This window comes from Pimephales promelas, chromosome 2, assembly GCF_988280905.1.
Source record: "Pimephales promelas chromosome 2, fPimPro1.hap1.1, whole genome shotgun sequence".
Classification (NCBI taxonomy): domain Eukaryota; kingdom Metazoa; phylum Chordata; class Actinopteri; order Cypriniformes; family Leuciscidae; genus Pimephales; species Pimephales promelas.
Genome location: NC_142770.1, coordinates 39,884,740 through 39,907,628, shown reverse-complemented (window position 1 = coordinate 39,907,628; position 22,889 = coordinate 39,884,740). Strand labels below are relative to the sequence as shown.

The 22,889-nt window shown below is 36.7% G+C and overlaps 1 protein-coding gene and 1 long non-coding RNA gene across 2 annotated transcripts in view; one reads left to right on the top strand and one right to left on the bottom strand.

The window, feature by feature from the left end:
* LOC148997375 (uncharacterized) overlaps window positions 1-22,889 on the bottom strand; it is a 497,974-nt gene that overhangs the window by 160,844 nt on the left and 314,241 nt on the right. The gene's annotated exons all lie outside the window — the stretch shown is intronic.
* Window positions 1-22,889, top strand: part of LOC120493161 (NACHT, LRR and PYD domains-containing protein 3-like) — a 109,578-nt gene that overhangs the window by 6,878 nt on the left and 79,811 nt on the right. The window contains 1 exon segment of the mRNA XM_089134479.1: window positions 5,029-5,199. Within this exon segment, the coding sequence (XP_088990605.1) occupies window positions 5,029-5,199 (171 nt within the window).

Genomic DNA, 22,889 nt, shown 5'->3' with positions numbered 1-22,889 from the left:
CTACCAGGTTGACTGTTGAAATGTGCACTCGACTGGGCACATTGAACTTCCTAAAAAAATATACTAATGTCATAGAATCCTTGCTATGGGTCTATTTAAATCATATTAAATAGATTAAAAAAGCCACCGCTACTGTTAACATCTATGATTATATTGTGTATATTTTTTTAGATCAAGTGAAGTCGTGTCACAGGCGTAATTTGCGGCTGGGACTGATGGGACATGTCCTCACTCCTTTTTCTCAGGATCGATATTGTCCCCCACTACTTTTTGGAAAATTGTACGGATGTACCTAATACAAATAAATAAAACATCTCCAGTTAACTAGCAGAGCATTAATTTAGTCTAATTTATCTAGTGCTTAAATCTGTTGTTTTTGAAGTCATGCTGAGCAATCGTTGCCGCTGCTATCAGTGTCATGGATAGAGTTGTTCTCTTGTGGTGTGCCCATAGTCTTCACTTGGGCGCACTCTTCAATCTATCGTCGTTGTGGAGACCCTATTCGTTCCGGTGAAATCTCAAAATAAAATGCACACAAATGTGTCCCTGCTTGATATAGACTGTAACCACTGATGAACATATTCGGTTATGATGAGAGAGAGAAAAAAACTATATGAGTGCAGATTAGAACCTGTAACTTCTGACACGCTTGGCAAAGGATCTACCACAACACCATTTAAGAACTCGAAACAAAATATCCGGATCACTGGATTTATTTACGGGTTGAGCAGAGAGGCTGCATAGTTTGACCAGCGGGCAGCGGCTGCACACCTGTCCGCCGGATGTTAGAACTTGCAATGTATCACTATTATCAGACCGGCCCTCGCAGCCTCGAATGAATGTATGAATCGATTTTTGGAATTTTTTTAATCGATTTTGAATCGTTAAAGCTTGAATCGCGATACAAATGTGATTTGTTTTTGTGCACACTTCTAATATTAAGTGTCCACAATAAAGAAAGACAGAGGCAACACTGGCAAGAACCTAAACTCCATTGGGTGACATAACATTTACATTTATTCATTTAGCTGATGCTTTTATCTAAAGCGACTTACAACTGCTATATATATATATATATATATATTTATATATATATATATATATATATATATATATATATATCAGAGGTCGCACGCCTCTGGAGCAACTAGGGGTTAAGTGTCTTGCTCAGGGACACATTGGTGTCTCACAGTGGATTTGAACCCGGGTCTCTCACACCAAAGGCATATGTCTTATCCACTGTGCCATCACCATAAACATAAAAAGAGAAAAAATCCTATTGCTGTAACAGCTTTACACAAATAATTTTTCAAGCATGCTTCATTTTGTCTAGGAAATTTGTCACTGAATAAACAAAACCCTGTTGTAGGGGAAATAGTCATTTTTAAAGATAAATGTTAGTTTAACTCAGCCTCTTTGGTGTATATACTGTTTATGTAAAAAATAAATGGAAAATGTATTTAATATTAGTATATAGAAAATGTATTGTATACGTTCCATCTAATTCTGTGTTCTTTATTGTAGGTTAAATGATTGCAACTTAACAGACAAAAGCTGTTCAGCTCTGGCTGCAGTTCTTGGATCAGATACTATTCTGAAAGAGCTGAACTTGAACAATAATAATCTGCAGGATTCAGGAGTGAAGCTGCTCAGCACTGGACTGAAGAATGTAAAGTGTAAATTGGAGATAGTGAGGTACGTTGAGTCACAGAAATTTAACTTGCCATAAAAGTGTGAACTGTCTCGTATAATGGTATCGGTGCAGTCAAGTCCATAATATGTGATGCGATCTGGGAAAACCCACCACATGCTGAAATTTGACATATTACAGGTTTTAAGACCACATTAAAGCTGGGTATAAGCCCTTTCCAAATCTGTTTTTATTTCTTTTATCATTTGCCTGTAACAAAAGTTGTGGTTATGTGAAGTTGGCTGATCACTGTCATTTTCAGAAATGGAATTTTGAGAAAAACAGGTTTAATTAACGGTCACATCCTGCTAGCGGGATGACTGGCGCTCTTTTTCTATTGCCTTTTTTTCATATCACATTTGAGATTATCTCATAGATAAGGTATCATTCGAAAGCTTACAAACTCAAAATTCGTCCTGTGAAAACCATTTTGAAATTGGTCGATTGAGAGGCGAGAAAGGTCTCGCCTTTGCTGTTTTTTTGCTCCACATCACACCACACGATAACGCTGGATAAAAACAAATAAATAAAAACTTGTGTGCCGTTGTATTTTACACAGGACTACCTTTATTCTGTTATGTGGTTTATTTTGATAGATTAAACTGTCTTTGTAGTGTTAAGAGAAGGAGAGCTAAATGGGAGATATTGTTGTTTTTGTCCCCTCTGCTGTGCTGTGCGTGTTCTTAAAGAGAAAGACGTTTTCAGCTTGCCAGTAGAAATCGATATTTTTCTGCACTAAACTAGTGAATTTTCCCAAGATATATTCAGACATGATAAACAAGATGTTATAAAATTATAATTTATTGAAAAAACAATTTTGACATTCGACTGACATTCGAATAATCTAATTACATATGTGCTAATTTGCATAAATACCCAAACAAATCTAAACCTTGGGTATATAGCAGGTGAAAATGTCTTGATGAATTTTGTTGACATATAACAGTAAACTATTTAATATTAAGGTCTGAATGGAATCCATTTAGGCTACCCATGAACATTAATGCAGGAAGAAGTACTTTAGAAACCAGCCTTTATTAATTATTATGGGGTTTGGGGTTGGGTCAGTGGGACTGTTTCTGGGGGATGAGACTGAGGGAAGAACAGGACACATGGGTAAGGAGAATGCAGAAGACAAAAGGTCGGTGAAATAAAGTGTCTGGATCAAAAAATCGAATTACGTACACAATGCACTCAATGCCCAAACCCCATCTCTGCCTCTCCCCATCTATATATTAATTAATAAAGGTTGGTTTCTAAAGTCATTAAAATGGTTCCATTTTCACCTGCTATCTCCTTGTTGCAGTTCCCCTTGCTTTGAGCCATCGTTGCTCAGCGAGCTTGTACTGGTTCAATCGCGACCGTTGCGCTATGCTACCCTCGCATCTCACAACTCGCCTGTCACCTCCCCCTTGGAGTCAGAAGCTTCTGAGGATGGTTCATTCCACTATTCTTCCAGCCTGCTCAATCGTGCCAACGTGACTCAGCTTTGGCCAGGGGGAGTAGAGACTCCATCCCCTGTCTGTCCAGCTGGGGAGGGACTTTCTCTGGGCCACACAGTAACATCTGTTTACCCTTCCGGAATCCTCCTGCCAGTTGTTATTCTGTCTGAGCGGACAAGCCTTGGACAGACGCTGGCTCTCAAGCTGGACCCAGGGCTCTGCAGAAATGCGTTTCCCAGTGAGCCTACTTAAAAACAGGGTCCCCGCGGGTACTTAAAAAGTCTTAAAATGTCTTAAATAACATTTTCGCTTTTTAAGGCCTGAAAATGTTTTAAGATCTGAAATTTCCAATGGGGTCTTAAATTTCATGTAAGGGCCTTACATTTCTTGTCCAACTCGTCATCCGGTTTTTTTGTTTTGTTTACAGACTGTGCGTTCATGCTTGGTTGCCAGATTTAAATAATTAAATCCCCAGTCAGAGCTTTTCTGTTAAAAGAACACGTCTTGTCAATAGTATCTGGCAACCATGCTAGCGTGCGCGCTCTACACTGCTGAAGAAGCGCGGATGATCTGAAAACACAGACAAGTAGCTGGAGTTCAGTGATCTTCACTTGAGATCTACTTTAATTAAAGTTTCATTCAGTTGTTCTTTATTCTGTCACAAGCTGTTTGTGCGACTAAATCTGCTATCAATACAGGCTGATATCCAGCAGTGTTTTTAATGTTGATCATATTATTGCATATTATTGCTGTTTTGCAACGAAAGCCACTGCAGAACTGCAGCACACAGCGGTGATTCGAATTCGTGAGATTCAATGACCCGTTCATAAATACAGCCACTTGCTTTGTTACCATGTTTGTTACTAATGAATGAATGACTCGATGACGGATGGCGGACCTATAATGGCGGATGACTCATAAAGACAGTGACTTACCGCCACCTACTGGCGCTTTTAATTTAATATTTTAAAAGTATCACCTCGTTTTTACCATCATTGGATATTTATTGAACATGGTTTTATTTAAAACATTATTTATTTTATTAAAGTATTTATAAAGGTAAAAAAATAAAAAATAACTTGAAAAAAATTGATTAAAAGGGGCAGTCCCTAAATGGAAAAGGTGTGACTGCAGTCTAAGTGCAAGAGGGGTTACGGTATTCTAAAAAATTGGAGAACCACTGAACTAAGGAACAGGGATAAGTTCTACCGCTAAAGAGTGCATTGTCAATACAGCCTGTTACCTTGATTCAAATGTCTCCATAAGCTTAATTGAATTGGCCTAAAGCATAAAATAATAATGTAATTTTTTGTCTAAAGACTACATATAAAATAGCTACCAAAATTAATGTTAGTAACTGAAGTTTGACTAAAAGTAATGACTAAACGTTGAAAAAATGCAATGACTACATACTACATCATAGAAAGTGCTGGGAATATTTAACTTGTTTTATTTCAGACTGTAACGAATGTAAATAAGGTCTGGCCCCTTTAAGAGCTGCGCGCTCCCTGTTGAACTCTCTGCAGTGTTATATGTGCGCGGCTAATTTCTGTTTGATGCTACTTCTTTTATCTTATGTTGTTTATTAAGTAACGATGTGACGGTAGAACGTGTGACAGACAGTTATACGAGTTCGATTTGTGAGATGTCAATCTCAAAAGAGAAAAAAATCTATAGCTATAACAGCTTTACACAAATGTTTTTTCCAACATGCTTCATTTTATCTAGGAAATTTGTCACTGAATAAAAAAAACACTAGTTATAGTTTTTGAAGATAGATGTTAGTTTAACTCAGCCTCTCTGCTGTATATGATGTTTATGTAAAAAATGTAAATAATATTTGTATATAGAAAATGTATATGTTCAATCTAATTCTGTGTTGTGACTTTATTGTAGGTTAAATGATTGTAACTTAACAAACAAAAGCTGTTCAGCTCTGGCTGCAGTTCTTGGATCAGATACCAATCTGAAAGAGCTGAACATGAACAATAACAATCTGCAGGATTCAGGAGTGAAGCTGCTCTGCACTGGACTGAAGAATATAAAGTGTAAATTGGAGATACTGAGGTAAGTTGAGCCTACGGTTGCAGAGAAAGATCAATGTGCTGCAACTGAAGAAAACGCATGCAAATAAAAAAAATGTATACAAAAAACAACAACAAAAAAACGCATGCAAATAGAAAAAAAACGCATGCAAATAGAAATAAAATGCATGCAAATAGTAAAAACACCCGCAAATTAAGAAAACATCTTTATCAGTTTCACAACACATGTGAGCTCCAAATACTCACAACACCACCCAAATACAGAAACAAGCTGCAAAAGCTCACAACACAAATACAGAAACACGCTACAAATAACTCAAATTTAAATTTTCATAAAGAAAAGTTTCATAAGAAATGCTAGACCTGTAGGGTCCAAAGTTTTAAAGTTGAGACACACAGATAAATGCACGCACATTTTAAAAGCTTTTTTGTAAAGTAAAAATAAAAATGTATTTGCAACCGTTATGTTAACAGCAGTATATTTCTGTCATAAGAACAGCTATACAGCTGATGGACACTGTGCTGCGTTGTCATTGTAACATCTCAGGCACCCGTTTTTTTCTATTTGCATGTGTTTGCTTTAGTTGCAGTGCGTTGAGCTCTCTCGGCCACCATAGCCACAGGAGTCACATGACTAGAGTGAGGTGCGATGACTGACAGGATAGGGCTGGGCGATATGACGATATTATGATGTCTCGCATGTATCGTGATATCGATTATAAATCTGTTTCCAGACGATAATCGCCAATTTTAAAAAAGACAAATATATCTCACATAGCCCTATAGTTATACACATATTTATTTACATGCAATAGCATGATTTAAATATTTTCTATAGGCTAGTTTGTAGGGTTAGGAATAGAAAATTGATTCTTCTTGATGGCATTCTTTAAGCGCAAGACGCGAGAGAACACTTCTGCATGCGCGCTGTTTCCTGAGCTGCACACACAGCCGCTTCTCATGTACGGACAAATGCACATACAATATCTCACAAATATCCTTATTGTTAATTCATAGCATCAAATAAACATGAATAAACATCAGAAGAATTTTTTCAACCACGGAAAGACGTCAGTATACATCTTTTTTCAAGTTCAAAATATCCCTGTAAACAGTCAGTTTTGTCTGAAACGGTTGAACAGTAGGCCTGCGTGCATTGACAGCCTGTACTCGGTGCCAATATTTAATGTTGATCAAAGAACAAAGGATAAAGAAAATCACTCACTGAACTTTTCTAGCTTAATATTTTATGTGCCTGTTCACCGCTGACTGCTTCAACGGCAACATGAGTCTGTGTTGGTCTGTATGCGACTTTAAGATGCGTTCCTTGTCAAACATCATTTATCACTAATTCTGTTAAACATTTTTTCCTGGATTTCTTGATCTTTATCTTTTCGTTTTGTAGACTATTAATTAATATTATTATTAATCGCAGAGATATCGCCAATATTTTATTTTGGTTTGCAGTATAATAAAGTTCATCAGAAAAGTAACTTTACCCATTTTTGAATATTAATTTAAATGTTGCACGTAATAAATAGGCCTAATAAAAAAGTAAAAACATGACCATTGTAATTAAAATAAAAATGTTGTTATATTGGAAATGGATTAAGAAATTGCATTGCTTAGAATATCTCATGCACGCATTCAGAATTTGCAATGTTGGGAGCTCCGTTACAGTATATTGGGAGCGTTATACTTTGCTTTAGATAAAAACATGAACAAAAATAAAATAAATATTTTATCATTATTTTATTTTTAAATAAATAAATAAAATACCCAAATATAATTATTAGTAACTTCTGTCTCTAAATAAATTAAGCAGTAATTTTTATTAAGCGGCTTAAGGAGACCATGGAACTCTTGGAAAGTTTTTGAAACAGCGCTACACGTTATAATTAGGAAATTAAACTCATCATTAAATCAGGCAACAACGCCAAAAAAGAAAGCGAAACATTGGACCTTATGAAAAACAAATAGGCATCTTGACATCAACATGCATTCACTGTTCTTACAATCATCAAATTGGGTTCTGTTCTGTTCAGTTGTATTCAACATTTCTCCTGGCGAAACGAAATTCGTTGAAAACTCAGAGGTTTTCTCTGAGTTTGCAGCCAAACTCAACGGGGCTGTTTATATCTGGCCACTTCATGCATTTTCTCAGATCGGATAGCTATCTGATTTATCCAAACGATTCCATTTACACCTGGTCACATAAATGTGTTTTTGCAAAACGGATATAAATCCGATCTTCAATTCCCACGCTATATACGGATTTAATGAACTGCATGTCACCGAAAGCAACAGATATGAGCTGCATTTTATTGATCATCGGCATTTAAAATTGCATAACCGAGTGAAACCTTTTTGCTCGGTTAAGTGGCGTCAATACATGCACAAAACTTTTGCGTTTTTTTTCTGATCGTCGATAAAAAAATATTGTGAAATGACAGAGTTTCTATTAACGGTGTTATGCGAATAAAAATTTTTTTTTCCTTTCGCGATAAGCCATTCCAAAAATAATGGCAACGGACGGTTGGTAGGCTATATCACAGCCACCGCACTAGACATTATTAATTATTTATGGAAGGAGACGTGGTGTGTCATCCAAGCATTAATGGCAGGGAAAGTCACAGAGTTTCTGTGTGTTTCTCCCTCATTTCTGCTCCGCGGTCTTGATTGTGGCATTTCTTTGAGGTTTTGTCTAGTAGGCTATTCCTTGTATCTTTTATGAATTTTAAAAAAGAACTCTGCCTCGTATATGTCCATACGGTCAGTGTACTTTTGTGTTCATTCGTTTCCCCTTATTTAATCCGTAGGCCTAATTGCAAAACGAAAAATGAGCGGTTGTTGTATTTTGTAAAACGCAGAGTTGAACACCAAAATGTTCATTTGAACTGTAGGACTACGTCAAATGTTGCGCAAAAATATATAGGCTATATATCGATGAATTTTCAAGTATTTGTTTGATTTTTTTGCCCCTTTAAACATTTAAAATATTTGACAAATGAATATGGAAAAAAAAAGATTTTACTGGTTTTCTGAGGCCAAATTAGAACCTGGAAATTATATTTTCCCCGCAGTGCTGAATGAGAAGAGCTAACCACAGCCTACAGAAAGGGGATTTATAGATGATTTATAAGATACAATAAATGTGTCTGATAATAAAATAATATAAAATAACGAGGCATTAATTGTTTATTAATAAACTATTGTTTTCTAAATCAGTTTCTGCTAAAAACAAATCTCCATCCCCGGATGCACCTTTAGAGAGAAATATATAATTTACACAAATAAATGTATTTGCGAATAATGTATTATTATTTTCTGTATGACCAGAAATGAAAGAGTATTTTAAGTTAAGAACTGCAATGAAACTGCAAGTGTTCACATGCGGGCGTCACGCAGTCTCCACACTAAGCACACACACTGGATATGCGTCAAAATATTGTGTTTATTTGTGCTTTGTTCCTTTTTTGGATAAAAGCGTCTTCTACATATGCAGCCTAATAAAATGTTACAATAATGATGATTATTATTATTATTTGCGGACACGGAGTTTTTGCGAAATGGACGTGTTGCCAATGTGCGTATTTTCAATTGGCAATTTCAGTTTGAAGGGTGATGGAAACGCGCCTACTTTAACTGCTCTGAATTTACCACTGCGTTTTATTTCTATAAATTAATTTCGTTTCAAATGGGGTCCAACCAGTTATTAAAGGTGTTAAAAATTAACTCTGTATCGCGAGGTTGCGGCGCGCACATGGTTAACCGAGTATTAACCGATAAGGGCCTCGGTTAACGGTTAATGAAAAACTTGAAAACGTGCAGCCCTACTTTTAATGAAGATTGTAGTGTTAAGTGTCTGCAACAGTGCGACTTACTTTCACTTTGATTTGTGATAGATTGCGGCACGTTGGCTTGATAGATGATCAGCTGCTCATCTGAGGTGATGCATGTGTCGCAGTAGCGCTGTCATATCTGACTAAAATAGCATGACATATGGCCTATAACATGCTCTCACACGTTTATTTTTTAGCATTTTGGGGAGTAGTAACATTTACATATGTGGTTTCAACAACCAGATACATTTACACTTGTCCAGTTTCGTCTGGAATGCGGCCCAGACCACCTCCTGAAGTGGTTTGAGTGATCGGATTCAAATCCGTCTCGAATGCGTTTCGGAGGGAATTTACACCTTGTCTTTTCACGATCGGATGAAGTGACCAGGTGTAAACGGCCCCAACATATTTTGGTTATTGTAAATATTGTATTGTAAATAATGTAATGATTTATTCTTAAAATAATTAAGAAATAAAATAACACAAATGCAAATGGGGCAATAACGAAAAAAACGTGCGTTCTAAACATTTTGAGACCCCCCCTCCCTTGCCTCACAGTGCGTTGGTCCACTGCCTCCGCCCCTTTTACCTCAGACACACACATTCCGGTGGCGGGAGAGAAGAAGATAGTTTTTGAGTAGTTGTTGAACTCCAGTAAAGGGGGTCGCACACCGGACGAGAAGTGCAGCGTCGCGCAGCGCCACATCTTTAAAATTCGAACACATTATTCTCTATGAGTGTACACACACCAGCGGCGCCATTCGGCATCTGTCCGCGGCGCCCAGCAACGACTCAGGACCGTGTTCAAAACCCTGCTGCGCCACAGAGCACCATATAGTTTATACATAGTTTTATATACAGTTTAAATTATTTTTGTCTCAAATCGGTGCTGATGGATCCTGCCCTATGCTGCAATATACATATAGTTTTGCATTCATTTACAGAAATCAGCTCCTTGAATGCTGATGTTATTGGATTTTTCAGGTGAGATTCTTAATTCATTCAACGGATGCTCTGAGGTAAAGTTTTCAGACTGCAGACTCAGCAACGATTGTATTTAATTGTACAGTAATAAAATGGAACAGACATTATCTTCATTTCATGTCATTATACATTACAATATTGCTGGCCATACACTGATTAGAAAGTGTGCATCCGGTGTGCGATAACGTTACCTGGAGTTGTCCTAGACGCTGTGCTGCGCTTCTCGTCCGTGTGACACCCTTTAGTCAATTTTATTTTATTCACTTTATACATCGGATAAAGTGATTATTTTCTCTTTAATATAGATTATGCCGAGTCATTATATAATAAATCATGTCAAAAAAACAAATATATGATTGTGTAACCAATGTACTTTTGTCACTGATGCAGTCTGCTATGTTAGCGATTATAATTTTACCCTTCCTTGTTTATAATAGTCTATGCGTTTACCTAGCTTGTTTAATAGCCAGTATATCCCCACACACAAACACACAGAGTATACACATACACTACTACGTGATGTAACGTTAGGAGAGTAGATTCACTGCTGGCTCAAACCAGAAAGAAATTTTAAGAAGTATAATGAAATGGTCTCCATGCTACACTAATAATAGTACTAGTAAGGCTTTCCTCTGTATTTTTTTGCCTGTATTATTGGTGTCCCCTTCAAAATTTGTTCTTGAGAATTGTTATGTTTATTGTCCCCCCCAACATTTTGATGAAATGTTCGCCCCTGGGTGCAAGAGAACTTTTGTGAATCATTCAAAGATCTTTTATACGTATCAATCCTGTCATTTTGCTTTTTTATTGTTGTGGTTTTTCATCTAGGAATATTGAAGTGACATTAAGCATTCATTTCGTTCCAAGAAAAGGAAAGATCTAACATTAAATATTAGAATAAATACATTTGTATCAATCAATAGATTTGTAAAGCAAGTAACTTTGATCGTGACATTAAAGAGACTTGATATGAGCAAGAGACAGAATCAATAGATGAATATAATTAATTCAATACAGGAAGACTACGTATACGGTTACTAACGTTACAAGGAATAAAATGTGTATACTAGAACAACAAAACACTGAAAGTTAAAGTGAAAGGAACAGGGAGAAAGTGAAAGAGAGAGAGAGAGAGAGAGAGAGAGAGAGAGAGAGAGAGAGAGAGAGAGAGAGACTTTTGAACACCTTTAATTACAAAAAATTAAAAACAATCTTCAATCAATTATTTCAACAACAAAGAAAACACTAAATATCAACCACCTATAAACCTTTTACAAACATTATCATCATATAAAATTATACATATATTTGTAAATCACCATTGCAATCAACATCACAAATACACTTATTAATAGCCCACTTAGAATTGAAATTTTCAATATTCTCATTCAGTCGATAGTATTCAAATTCTATTCTCAACCTTGACTTCATCAAACCCTTGTAAATCAGTACCACATCAGTTTGTCCCATACCCCCTATTTTATTTTTACGAGAGAGCCAAACAGCTAACTTTGCTTGTCCGAAAATAAAATTGAGTAAATGACAGATCTCACTCTTGCTGCATTTGTATTTGGATCCATAGATATACAACTCAAGTGTGAAGTCTTCTCCTAATGTTTGACACCATCCACCAAGAATTTCAAAAAGAGGTAATAATCTACTACAGTCAGCAAACAAATGAAAAACGGTCTCCTGCTGTTCACAGAACGAACATCCCATCCCCGCTAGTGGATCAAAATGTGCTCTGTATCTGTCTGTAGCTATAATACCATGTACAACGCGCCACTGTAGGTCTCCAGACCTTTTTTCAATGGGGGGCTTGTACATGGTCCTCCAGCAACCCTTCGGGGGAAGAGTCTGGTCCAAAAAATTCTATCCATTTAGTCTCTTTTACACTTTCAAGTGCATGAAGATGAAGAACTTTTACACACAGTATACAAGTAGCTTTTTTCCCAAATTCTCTGAAACTCCCCAGTTGAGGCGTCTTGAAGGATAAAATGCCACCTTGACTTTCTTGCCACAATCCAGTCGCAGCTGCAATATCCAATTCTGGGCAAGAAAAAAATGCATTTTCTTTTTTGTGTAAAAATAAAGAGTCTCTATAGTCCACCGGCATGCACTCATAAATATGGTTCAACAGCCTCTGCACAACTCGGACTGATTTAATGCCAAGCTTGGTAGCCAGAGTCTCTGCAGAAATCCATCCATCTTCATTCAATAAGTGTCCAATCTTTAAAATTTTTGCAGAACATAAAGCATGCCTCACAGACGTTGATTTTAGAACATCCAAATCAATTTTTGGGTTAAAGATCAAGGGTTCTTCCAGTAACCACTGACTCTATTAAAAGTCTGCAGAGATCTCAATGGTGAACAGAGTCCACGCTCTCAACATTGACCTATAGAACGATGACAGACCAGTTAAGTCCAGCTTATTAATGTCCATTAGGAAAAGTTGACGATCATAATCCATTTCACCTGCTCTTCTCAGGAGGCCACGGGCTACGCCACACCAGCTCACTTCTTTACAATACAGGAGTCTTTTTGCTGTCTGGAGTCTGAAAGCTTTAATTCTGGATCTGATGTCAATAAGTCCTTGACCTCCCTCCGTCCTGGGCAAATAAAGTACTGGTGCTTTTAGCCAGTGACACCCAGACCAAAAGAAATCAACTATTTTTTTTGAATGTCCATTATCAGTTCTTCTGGAGGTTCTAATATCATCATTTTATGCCATAGAGTAGCAGCAATGAGATTATTACAGACCAAAACTCTACCCCTATAGGATAACCGGAGGAGCAACCATTTCCATCGAGATAACCGAACACGTTTTCTCCACTAGCCCCTCCCAATTCTTTTTCCTGTACTCTTCAGAACCTAAAAACACTCCTAAATATTTAAAACCTTCCCTTCCCCACTGCAACTCTCCAGGAAGGATGGGACCATTATTGTCATGCCCACACCACACTGCCACACTTTTGCCCCAATTAACTTTCGCAGAAGAGGCTTTTTGATAAATTTCTAAACACTTTTTCAAAACATTAATATCTTGATTACCTCTTATTAAGACCGTAAGATCGTCTGCATATGACATTTTAATAAACTGTGAAGAATCTATTTGTCTGATTTGCAACCCCATTAATTCTCTTCTTAGTTTACAGAGTAACGGCTCAAAAGCAATACTATAAAGCTGCCCTGAGATAGGGCAACCTTGCCTTATACCCCTCTGAACCTTTATGGGTACACTGAGACTCCCACCTATTTTTATCAAGCAAGTTGCCTCATTATAAAGCAATTTTATCCATGAAATTAAATTTTCTCCAAATCCAAAAGCCTTAAGAGCCTCAAAAAGAAAGTGATGGTCAACTCTGTCAAAGGCTTTCTCTTGGTCCATTGCCAAAAACCCAACATCAACATTGTTGTAAAAAGCATAATCATACAGATGTTAGAAACCGACTTTTTATAAGTTCCCCTTTGACTTTTTCATCAAGGATTAAATTCAAACAGTTTTTCTTTTCCGACCACATATCCTTCAAGTTAGGAGAAGCATTTACAGTCATATTCCCTTCAATAATATTAAGTTCTTGCTCCAAACTCTCTAATGTTTTCTTTAAACACGAAGCAGAAAGAGAAGAATATTGTTGGCAATAATCCTTAATAAACACTTTCCCAATCTCCCACCATTGAAGAATATTGTCATATTTTCCTTTCTCAGTCTTCCAAACTTCCCAAAAATTCTTAAAGTTTTCACAAAAGAAAGTGTGTTCTAACAATTTAACATTAACATGTCAATAAGAAGTTTTATAAGTTTTTGTTATGAGACTACGTTCAACTGTGATTAATTTATGATCTGAAAAAGGGACAGGAGTAATGGTTGAATTCAAAAGCCTGTTCCTCATATTATGAGATCGGTAGAACCGGTCTAAACGAGCAGCAGAAAATATATTATTAGTAAAACTCACCCAAGAGTACTGTGTAACTAATGGATTATTTTCTCTCCATACATCTGATAAGTGAAAATTCTTTACTAATCGTGCAAGACAAGTAGCTGACATTTGATGTGGTTCTTCCCCAGTCCTATCTTTTCTAAAATCTAAGGTGCAGTTCCAGTCTCCACCACAAACAACGAAATCTCTATCATCTTGTTGTCTTAAGAACTGTTCTAATTTAGAAAAGAGCCTTATTCTCTCAATGCCTATATTTGGAGCATAAATATTCACAAAAATGAAATTCATATTATGTATTTCAGCTCTAACAATCAAGAGTCTTCCCGGTACCAATTCATTTTTCCACAAAATACTGCAATTGAGAGAAGGGGCAAGAAGAATTGCTACCCCAGCACTTAAATTATTCCCATGACTAAGAAAATGCTCTCCCCTCCACCATAGCCCCCAATCAACTTCATTGTTTGAATTGCTGTGGGTTTCTTGCAAAAAAATAACATTTAAATCTTTCAAATTAATAATTTCAGAAAGAAATACACTTTTTTTCATATCCCTCATCCCATTCACATTTAGTGATCCTGCTCTTAAGATCTCCATCAGAAAGAGAGAGGAAAGAAAACACAGAAAAATTAAATAAAAAGTGTAGCCCATTATGAGTCTTTAGCTTTTCCCCTCGTTAGTGGTTCTTTGCCAACCAGTTTCAATTTTTTCCTAGTAGATGTGATATATTTCTTAAGCCGAAACCTTTTCTGCTGAGAGAGCTTAGTGCAACTACTCATTTTTCGGGCCCAAGCTACCGAAGAAACAAATTTCTCAAGATCAGGAAAGAAATCAACAATTTCTACTCCTGCTTTCCCTTTAGTTTCATCAAGAAAACTATTAATCTGTTCAACGGTATACAAATCACTTTCTCTTGCTCTTTCCATCTCAGCCCACTGTTCATCTCTCACACCATCTTCAGTACTTTGAGATAAACCATCCATTTCTTCACCTATGTCCTCTTCTGAACATTTTTCCTGAGTTACTAAAGAGTGTTGTTGCACATCTTCTACACTGCATTCATTCACCACCTTATCAGTAACTCCACAAGCACTAGCAGGCTTTCCAACAGCATAACTGCACCCAGGCTGATCATTACTCACGCTTTTAGAAACAACAGCACTCACCTTCTCTTGTTCCTTCACCTCCTCCTCCGTCACTCTATCAGTCTGCACAGAGTCTTGTTTATTCCTTTCACTCACTTGAGATTCCCCATTTGATTCTTCATCTCTAGACGCACTCGGTTCATCACGCACTTTATGCGGACACGAGAAGCGCTTATGTCCGACATCGCCACAATCAAAACATTTCAAACTCTCCGTACTCGCGTACACCATGTACGAATTATCTTCGTGTTTTACTCTAAAAGAAACTTCTAAAGATCGATCTTGGGAGCTTAGAAACATAAAAATCTGACGTCGAAAGGACAATACATGCTTTAGCGCCGCATTTTTGCATCCTAATGGGATCGTTCTCATGGGCCTTGCAATTTTCCCATATCGTAGAAGTTCTTTTACTATTGCGTCGCTGGAAACAAACGGCGGGACATTTGAGATTGTGATTTTAGTAGCTGGGGCAGACAGCGGTGAAACCGGAACAAAAGCCTCTTTCACCCACAATCCGTCCACAGTCAATTTATTCACCAAAGCTTCAGTTTTCAAAAACACTACGACTGCTTTGTTCATTCGCGAGCCAGAGATTATGTTATCAAACCCAACCTTCTCTCCTACCGCGACCAACAAATCTTCAACTGTTACACCCGCCTCTGGCACACACCTGCACCCATTACGAAGGGATAAGCAAGCCGTTCCTTCTTCTTCTTCTTATATGATTCCGGCAGTGTAGACGCTGCTGAGCGTATTACTGCCCTCCACGGGTCAAAGTTTGTACTAAATTCTTACATACAATCCTGTGTCATGCAGGAATTGAAGAACTGCTTTGGAGATCAGTTTATGCTCGTCACTGTGTCCAAACAAAGATAAAACAGAAAAAGCCTTAACTCCATGTCCTGACAGATTACTAAACAGAACATTTCTTTCAACGCTATACTTTCTGCATTCCAGGAAAACATGCCCTACAGTCTCAAGACTCCCACATTTACACAAGCCAGAAACATGCTTCCCTACAATGTGCAAAGAATAATTCAACCCACAGTGCCCCAACCTCAATCTGCACATTTTAACTGAGTCCTTGCGGGACAAAAAGTTACATGAGCATCTTTTCCTATAACTTCAGGTTGTATAGAAAAGTAGCAAGCCGTTCCTTGCGCCGGTGTTACGGATTAAATGGTGACCGTGTTAACTGGTGACCAACTTCCTGTTCAGATCACCCGCTGCAGATGTGCGCAAATCGTAGATTCGTAGGTGCAGATTCGTCGATTCTGAAAGCACAAACTGACGCGACATGAAGCTGTCTAATAAACGCAGACTTGCTCTTTACATGCCTTTCGTATTCTTGTCAAGATGACACAAGTATTGCTATGATCTCAAAAAAAAAAAAACCCCAAAAAAACCATCTTTCTACGGGTTTCGAACGCGCGCAGAACACCGTGACAAACATGTTAAGCTTTCTCAGTGCTAGCTAACGTTACCTGTTTAATGCAGTCTCTGCATCACTTTATGCAGCTGTATGAGTCAAAACATTGTGTCCGTGTTAGCTTGTGACTCTTGTGTGTTTCTTACTTCAAAAACTCATCATGGCGCTATTTTACACATTTTATACTATATGGTGTATGATTTTAAAGCACATACGGACTCTGTAGTCCGACGATCAAGATGGAACATAATTGAGGCTAACTGACTAACGTTACAGTTGTATACAACTGCGATGGTTAAACTGGTTATTAATGAAAATATGGTTCTGTGTCGTCAGATGTCTCAGGTGATAACATAATAACGTTTTTTTTGTTTGTTTACATGTTGCTGTCTGCGTTATTTTAGCCTAAAACTAATTTACAAACATACGTGACTGTATGTCATTGTAATCCTGAATGAAATGTAAATGTCACTTGTTGTCCACATAATACTTTTACATTAACTTGTTGCATTCAATAGGTCTATATAAAACATATATATTTGAAAACTATAAATAAATATAAATAATACATGCATATCTATATATATTTAAACACATTTGTTTTACTAACTGTTAGTATGTCTAAAATATATTCCCAAACAGAAATGTCAGGTGTTGAAGTTCTTCACATTACTTGGCCACACGCACGCACACACACAGTGTCTGAATTGTTTCTGATAAGCATGGTGTAACAGTTTTGACCTGTCACAATAGTTGTCCCTTGGTATGTAAGGCTTAGACCTGACACTAGGGGGAGGTAGTGGGCTTATTGATTTTGGATATCAGTAAGGCAATGATAGAAGAAGTGAGATTGGTTTGGGAACAAACAGCATTGTGCTTGTGTGCCACTCTTAAGAGTCCAGACTGGGAATCTATGGGATTTTCTGCTCAGTCAATAAGGACTCTTTAGTCCTTACTGATAATATCCAGGAGGATTGTTCATCAAAAGAACTGTTTAACCTGAGGACACCCTACTGCTACCTCCTTGATATCTGAAGGGTTGACGGACAAGGAGAAATGGTTTCGCATGGTTTATGATGAATTATATCGGACTGATTCCAACCATGCCGTTTGTAGACTTTCGTGCACATAAGTACAGCAGAATGGACTTTTCTGCCCATCCAGATAAGAACTTTAGTTCTGCTAGTTTTGTTGATATGTGACTTGTTCCTTCCATGTTGAAATGTTTTGACTCTGTTCATGATATGTGTGATTCCCTCTCATGTATTTACTATTCAATGTATTCTTTGTTTTTTTTATATATGAATAATACTCACCCTTGCATCTATTTTGTGTCTTACTCAGTATTTAGACTAACACAGAGATTAGCTGGCGGTTCCCTCCCTAACTAAAACTTTGTGGCAATTGGTCTGAGTGTGCATACTAGACGAATTGTTACAATGGATATACAACACAGAGAAGCAGAGAGAGAAACATCTGAGTAAGAGACAAGAATAGGTTAAGAAGGAGAGTCTTTGATGGACCAGGAGAAGGCATAACAGGGCAGGAGTAAGGATGTGTGCCAGACTGCATCGTTATGTTTTCCCCCCTTATGTGGAACCTATGAAAGGTTATTTATTGAACTAAACATATAAAAGGGTAATTGTACATTTTTCTCTCAGATTTCAGACAGTTTTTTGATCAATTTCTATTTACATGATCCATTTCTATTTACTCACAATTAATAATTTTTTATTCCTGGTGGGAAAAAGCTTACTCATGCCATTTAGGTAATATTTTTTTTGTTGATCAAAGGCAGCAATGTTATGATTCCATTTAAATCAAAGCGTCATGTACAGCTTTTACTGCACCGACTACCACTTTTCCCACATGCAGAATATGCGGTCAGTGTAGGGCACAAACTAAGGGTGCACCGTCAACACCCATATGGGCCCTATCAACACTCTGATACTCACAAAAATCAGGTTCGGACTGTACATTCAGGTAATGACTCGTGCACTTGAAGATAGTGTGATGTAAAGCTGCATACATTAAATAGTCAACAAACAATTAAGGGTGAAAGAAATGAGACAAAAAAAAACTATGGATTTCATATTGTCTTCTGAAATAAACAATGACAAACACCGAAACATAATGACAAACACCGCAGTTGTCATAATGCCATTACTTTTTTTTTTAATTCCACAACCATGCCCTCTGATTGAGTAGCCTATATGGTCATAATCAGTCGAGCACCTGTTTTGACAGACTGATTCCATTTTCAGTTGGGATTTGTTATATTTTGATAGTTAGCTTATATAATCGGGGTTTTCCCCCTTATAACAAAATAAATAATTTTTGTTTTGCCAAGAAAGAAAAATAAGATTGTGCAAACTGTAATACAGGTGTGTCCATGAAACAAAGTAGGCTGTTTGACCTAGACGGAGTGTCCAAAAAAAAGGTACTTTAATAAATGCTTGTAATCAATTGTACATATTTTTTAAATTGTTTACATACAATAATAACTAGGGCTGTGCAAAAATTAATTGTGATTAATCGCCTCCAAAATAAGTCTGTGTTTACATATATTTGTGTGTACTGTATATAATTATTTTGTATATATAAATACACACACATGCATGTAAATATTTAAGAAAATGTGTTATTCATATATTAAATATTTATATAATTTAGATTATGTATTTATATATATATACAGAATTTAAGTGCAAATTATTCTTAAATATATACATGCATGCATAGGTATTTATATATACAAAATAATTATATACAGCACACACAAATATATTATGTAAACAGACTTTTATTTTGGATGCGATTAATTGCAATTAATTTTTGCACAGCCCTAATAATAACACGTTTACCTGACAATAAAGTTAGCATTCCAAAAACTGCTTCAATCACAGCTGACAAGGTAACTCACCTTTACAGTGTAATCTTTATAAGCATCTACAATGTGTTTAACATTTAATTCAGGATTACAACGACAAAGTAATAAAGTCACATATATTTCTAAATTAGTTTTAGGCTAAAGTAACGTGGACAGCAACATGTAAAAAAAAAACTTTATTATATTCATCACCTGAGACATCTGACGACACAGAACCATGTTTTCATTAATAACCAGTTTAACCATTGCAGTTGTATAGACCTGTAGTCAGTTAGTCTCAATTATGTTCCATCGTGATCGTCGGACTAGAGTTCGTATGTGCTTTGAAATCATACACCATGTATAAAATGTGTAAAATAACACCATGATGAGTTTTTGAAGTAAGAAACACACAAGAGTCACAAGCTAACACGGACACAATGTTTTGATTCATACACCTGCTTAAAGTGACGCCGAGACTGCAATAAACAGGTAGTAGTGAGAAAGCATGTTTGCCACGGTGTTCTGCGCGCGTTCGAAACCCGTAGAAAGATGTTTTTTTTTTTTTTTTTTTTGAGATCATAGCAATACTTTTGTCATCTTGACAAGAATACGAAAGGCACGTAAAGAGCAAGTCTGCGTTTATTAGACAGCTTCATGTCGCGTCAGTTTGAGCTTTCAGAATCGACGAATCTGCACCTACGAATCTACGATCTTCGCACATCTGCAGCGGGTGATCTGAACAGGAAGTTGGTCACCAGTTAACACGGTCACCATTTAATCCGTAACACCGGCACTGTATTTATTTATTTATTTTTTTAAATAAACCGTAACGTAGGGGGAAAAGAACCAAAGAAAAGAAACAAAATCTAAGAAAAAAGAAAAGAACGCTCTCCAACGCCACCTCACACCGCACCCTCACCCCCACCGGAAGTGAAGAGAGAGAGAGAGAGAGAGAGAGAGAGAGAGAGAGAGAGAGAGAGATTTAACACACCTTTATTAACTAACTACACAACATTAAAAAATATATAAACACTACATTATTAAGAAATCACCTTGACCTACTCAAGTTCTTCAATAAAGTGCAATGTGTCATTTTCAATCCAGCACAACATTCTTTGTACACTCCACACATCTTCAAAGTTTTCCAATTTTTTCATATGAGAATAAAAAATAAAATCATGTTTTATCCTTGCTTTTATGATCCCCTTAAATAACAATACAACATTTGTACTATTGCCAGCAATTTCATGTTTCCTACTAATATAAACTGCCTTTTTGGCTTGACCCAGAATAAAGTTTAACAATCGTCCTTTCTTCTTCTTTTTTTTTTACAATATTTAAAACCAAAAATAAACACAATCATTGTAAACACTTCATTAACATTAGTAAATAAAATCTCCAATAAACCAAATAAAGGTCTTAATCTCTCACAATGCATAAAACAATGAAAAATGGTTTCTCTTGCACCACAAAAAGGACAACTATCTTGCACATTCGGATTCAACAATGAGATAAAAGCGTTTATAGCAACAATTCCATGTAAAATTCGCCATTGAAGATCACCCACATGTTTAGTCAATGGTAACAAGAGCCTCAGAAAGGTTTGACATCAGAATCAACACTTAAATGATCTCTCCATGGTGTATCCATACGTTTTAACTTCTCATTATTTATCACCTTCACACAGACTTTATATAAACTCTTTCCTCCTATTGTGTCGAACATTATATCTCTCACATGCTCTGAGGTTGACAAAACATTTTCATTTTCTATTACACTTTTGGATATCACCATACACGGAAAATTGTCTGTTTTATCAGGAAGAGCTTGAGTTGACAAAAAGTTCCAGTCGTCTTCACTCAAATTTTTCCGCCACTTTTTCAATAAAAAATTTACTGTTCTTGTTGATTTTATTCCAAGTCTCTGTGCAAAGGCATCAACATTGTCCATCGCAGTACCAGCCACTTCTATTAAGTCCTTCATTTGAACAACTTTGGCTTTTGTTAAAGTTTGCATCAACCACAAAATTGTATCTCCACATAAATCAAGTCGAGCACCATTAATCAATGGCTCTTCCAAAAACCAATACAGAGACTGATATGACACTGATCTTTTAATCTGTAACAAACACCATGCTCTTCTTAAACTTTCATAAAAAGACGAGATAGACTTCAAATTAAAACTCCTACAATCTGTCCAAAAGATATTTCTTCTGAAACCCCACCCTCCAACCTTGCTCAAAAGGCAACAGGCTGGTCCAAACCATGAAACATTAGGACAGTATAAAAACCTTTGAACAAACTGTAGCCTAAAAGCTACTTTCCTGCTCAAAAGATCCACCACCCCTTGACCACCCTCTTCCTTTGGAAGGTACAAAACATTCCGTGGCAACCAATGTAATCGATCCCAAAAGAAGTTGATCATCTTAACCTGTATCTTTCCAAGAACCCCTTCAGGAGGCTCTAGAACTGCTATTCTGTGCCATAGTGAGGTGGCTACTAAATTATTAATAATCAATGCTCTCCCCCTAAAGGATATTTTGGGTAAAAGCCATTTCCACCTTTCAAATCTTCCTTCTACATTTTCGATAATACTTTCCCAGTTTTTTTTAAATTATAATTTCATCACCCAAAAAAATTCCAAGATACTTCAGACCTCTTTGTGACCAGACCATTTCACCAGGTAATACCAGTCCTCTTTCATTCCATTCTCCAACCCTGTATGCTGAACTTTTGGCCCAATTTATTTTTGCAGATGAGATTTTTCCATAAATGTTAACAATATCAACCAGCTTGTCAATATCATCTTGTCCACTGGTTAAAACTAAAATAGCATCTGCATATGCTGATAGCTTTATAGGTGGAAATGTACTCTCATACATAAAACCATCCAGATGAGTCTTAATTTTATTTAACATGGGTTCTATTGCTATTGAGTACAGCATTCCTGACAAGGCGCATCCTTGTCTAATACCCCTTTGTATTTTAAAAGGGCTACTCAAACCACCATTGATTTTCAGTACACTTTCAATATTTTCATAAAGCACTTTAATCAAGGCAGTAAAGGCAGGTGGAAAACCAAAAGTATCAAAAGTATACCATAAAAATTGATGATCCACCCGATCAAACGCCTTCTCTTGATCTAGGAAAATTAGGCCACATTTTTTCCCCACACAGTCTAGAAACTTCCAAAATATCCCGAATTAAGGATATATTATTCATGATTGATCTATTAGGGACACAATAGGATTGATCTAAATGTATAACCTGTCCAATTACTTTCTTCAGTCTGTTCGCCAAAGCTTTGGATAAAATCTTATAATCAGTGCATAATAAAGAAACAGGCCTCCAGTTTTTTTATCTCCTTGAGATCACCTTTCTTAGGGAGCAAAGTTAAAACAGCTCTTCTGCAACTTAGTGGCAGTTGTCCTTTATCCAAACTGTCACTTAAGACGGCAAGTAGATCTTCTCCCAACAAATGCCAATATGCCTTATAAAACTCA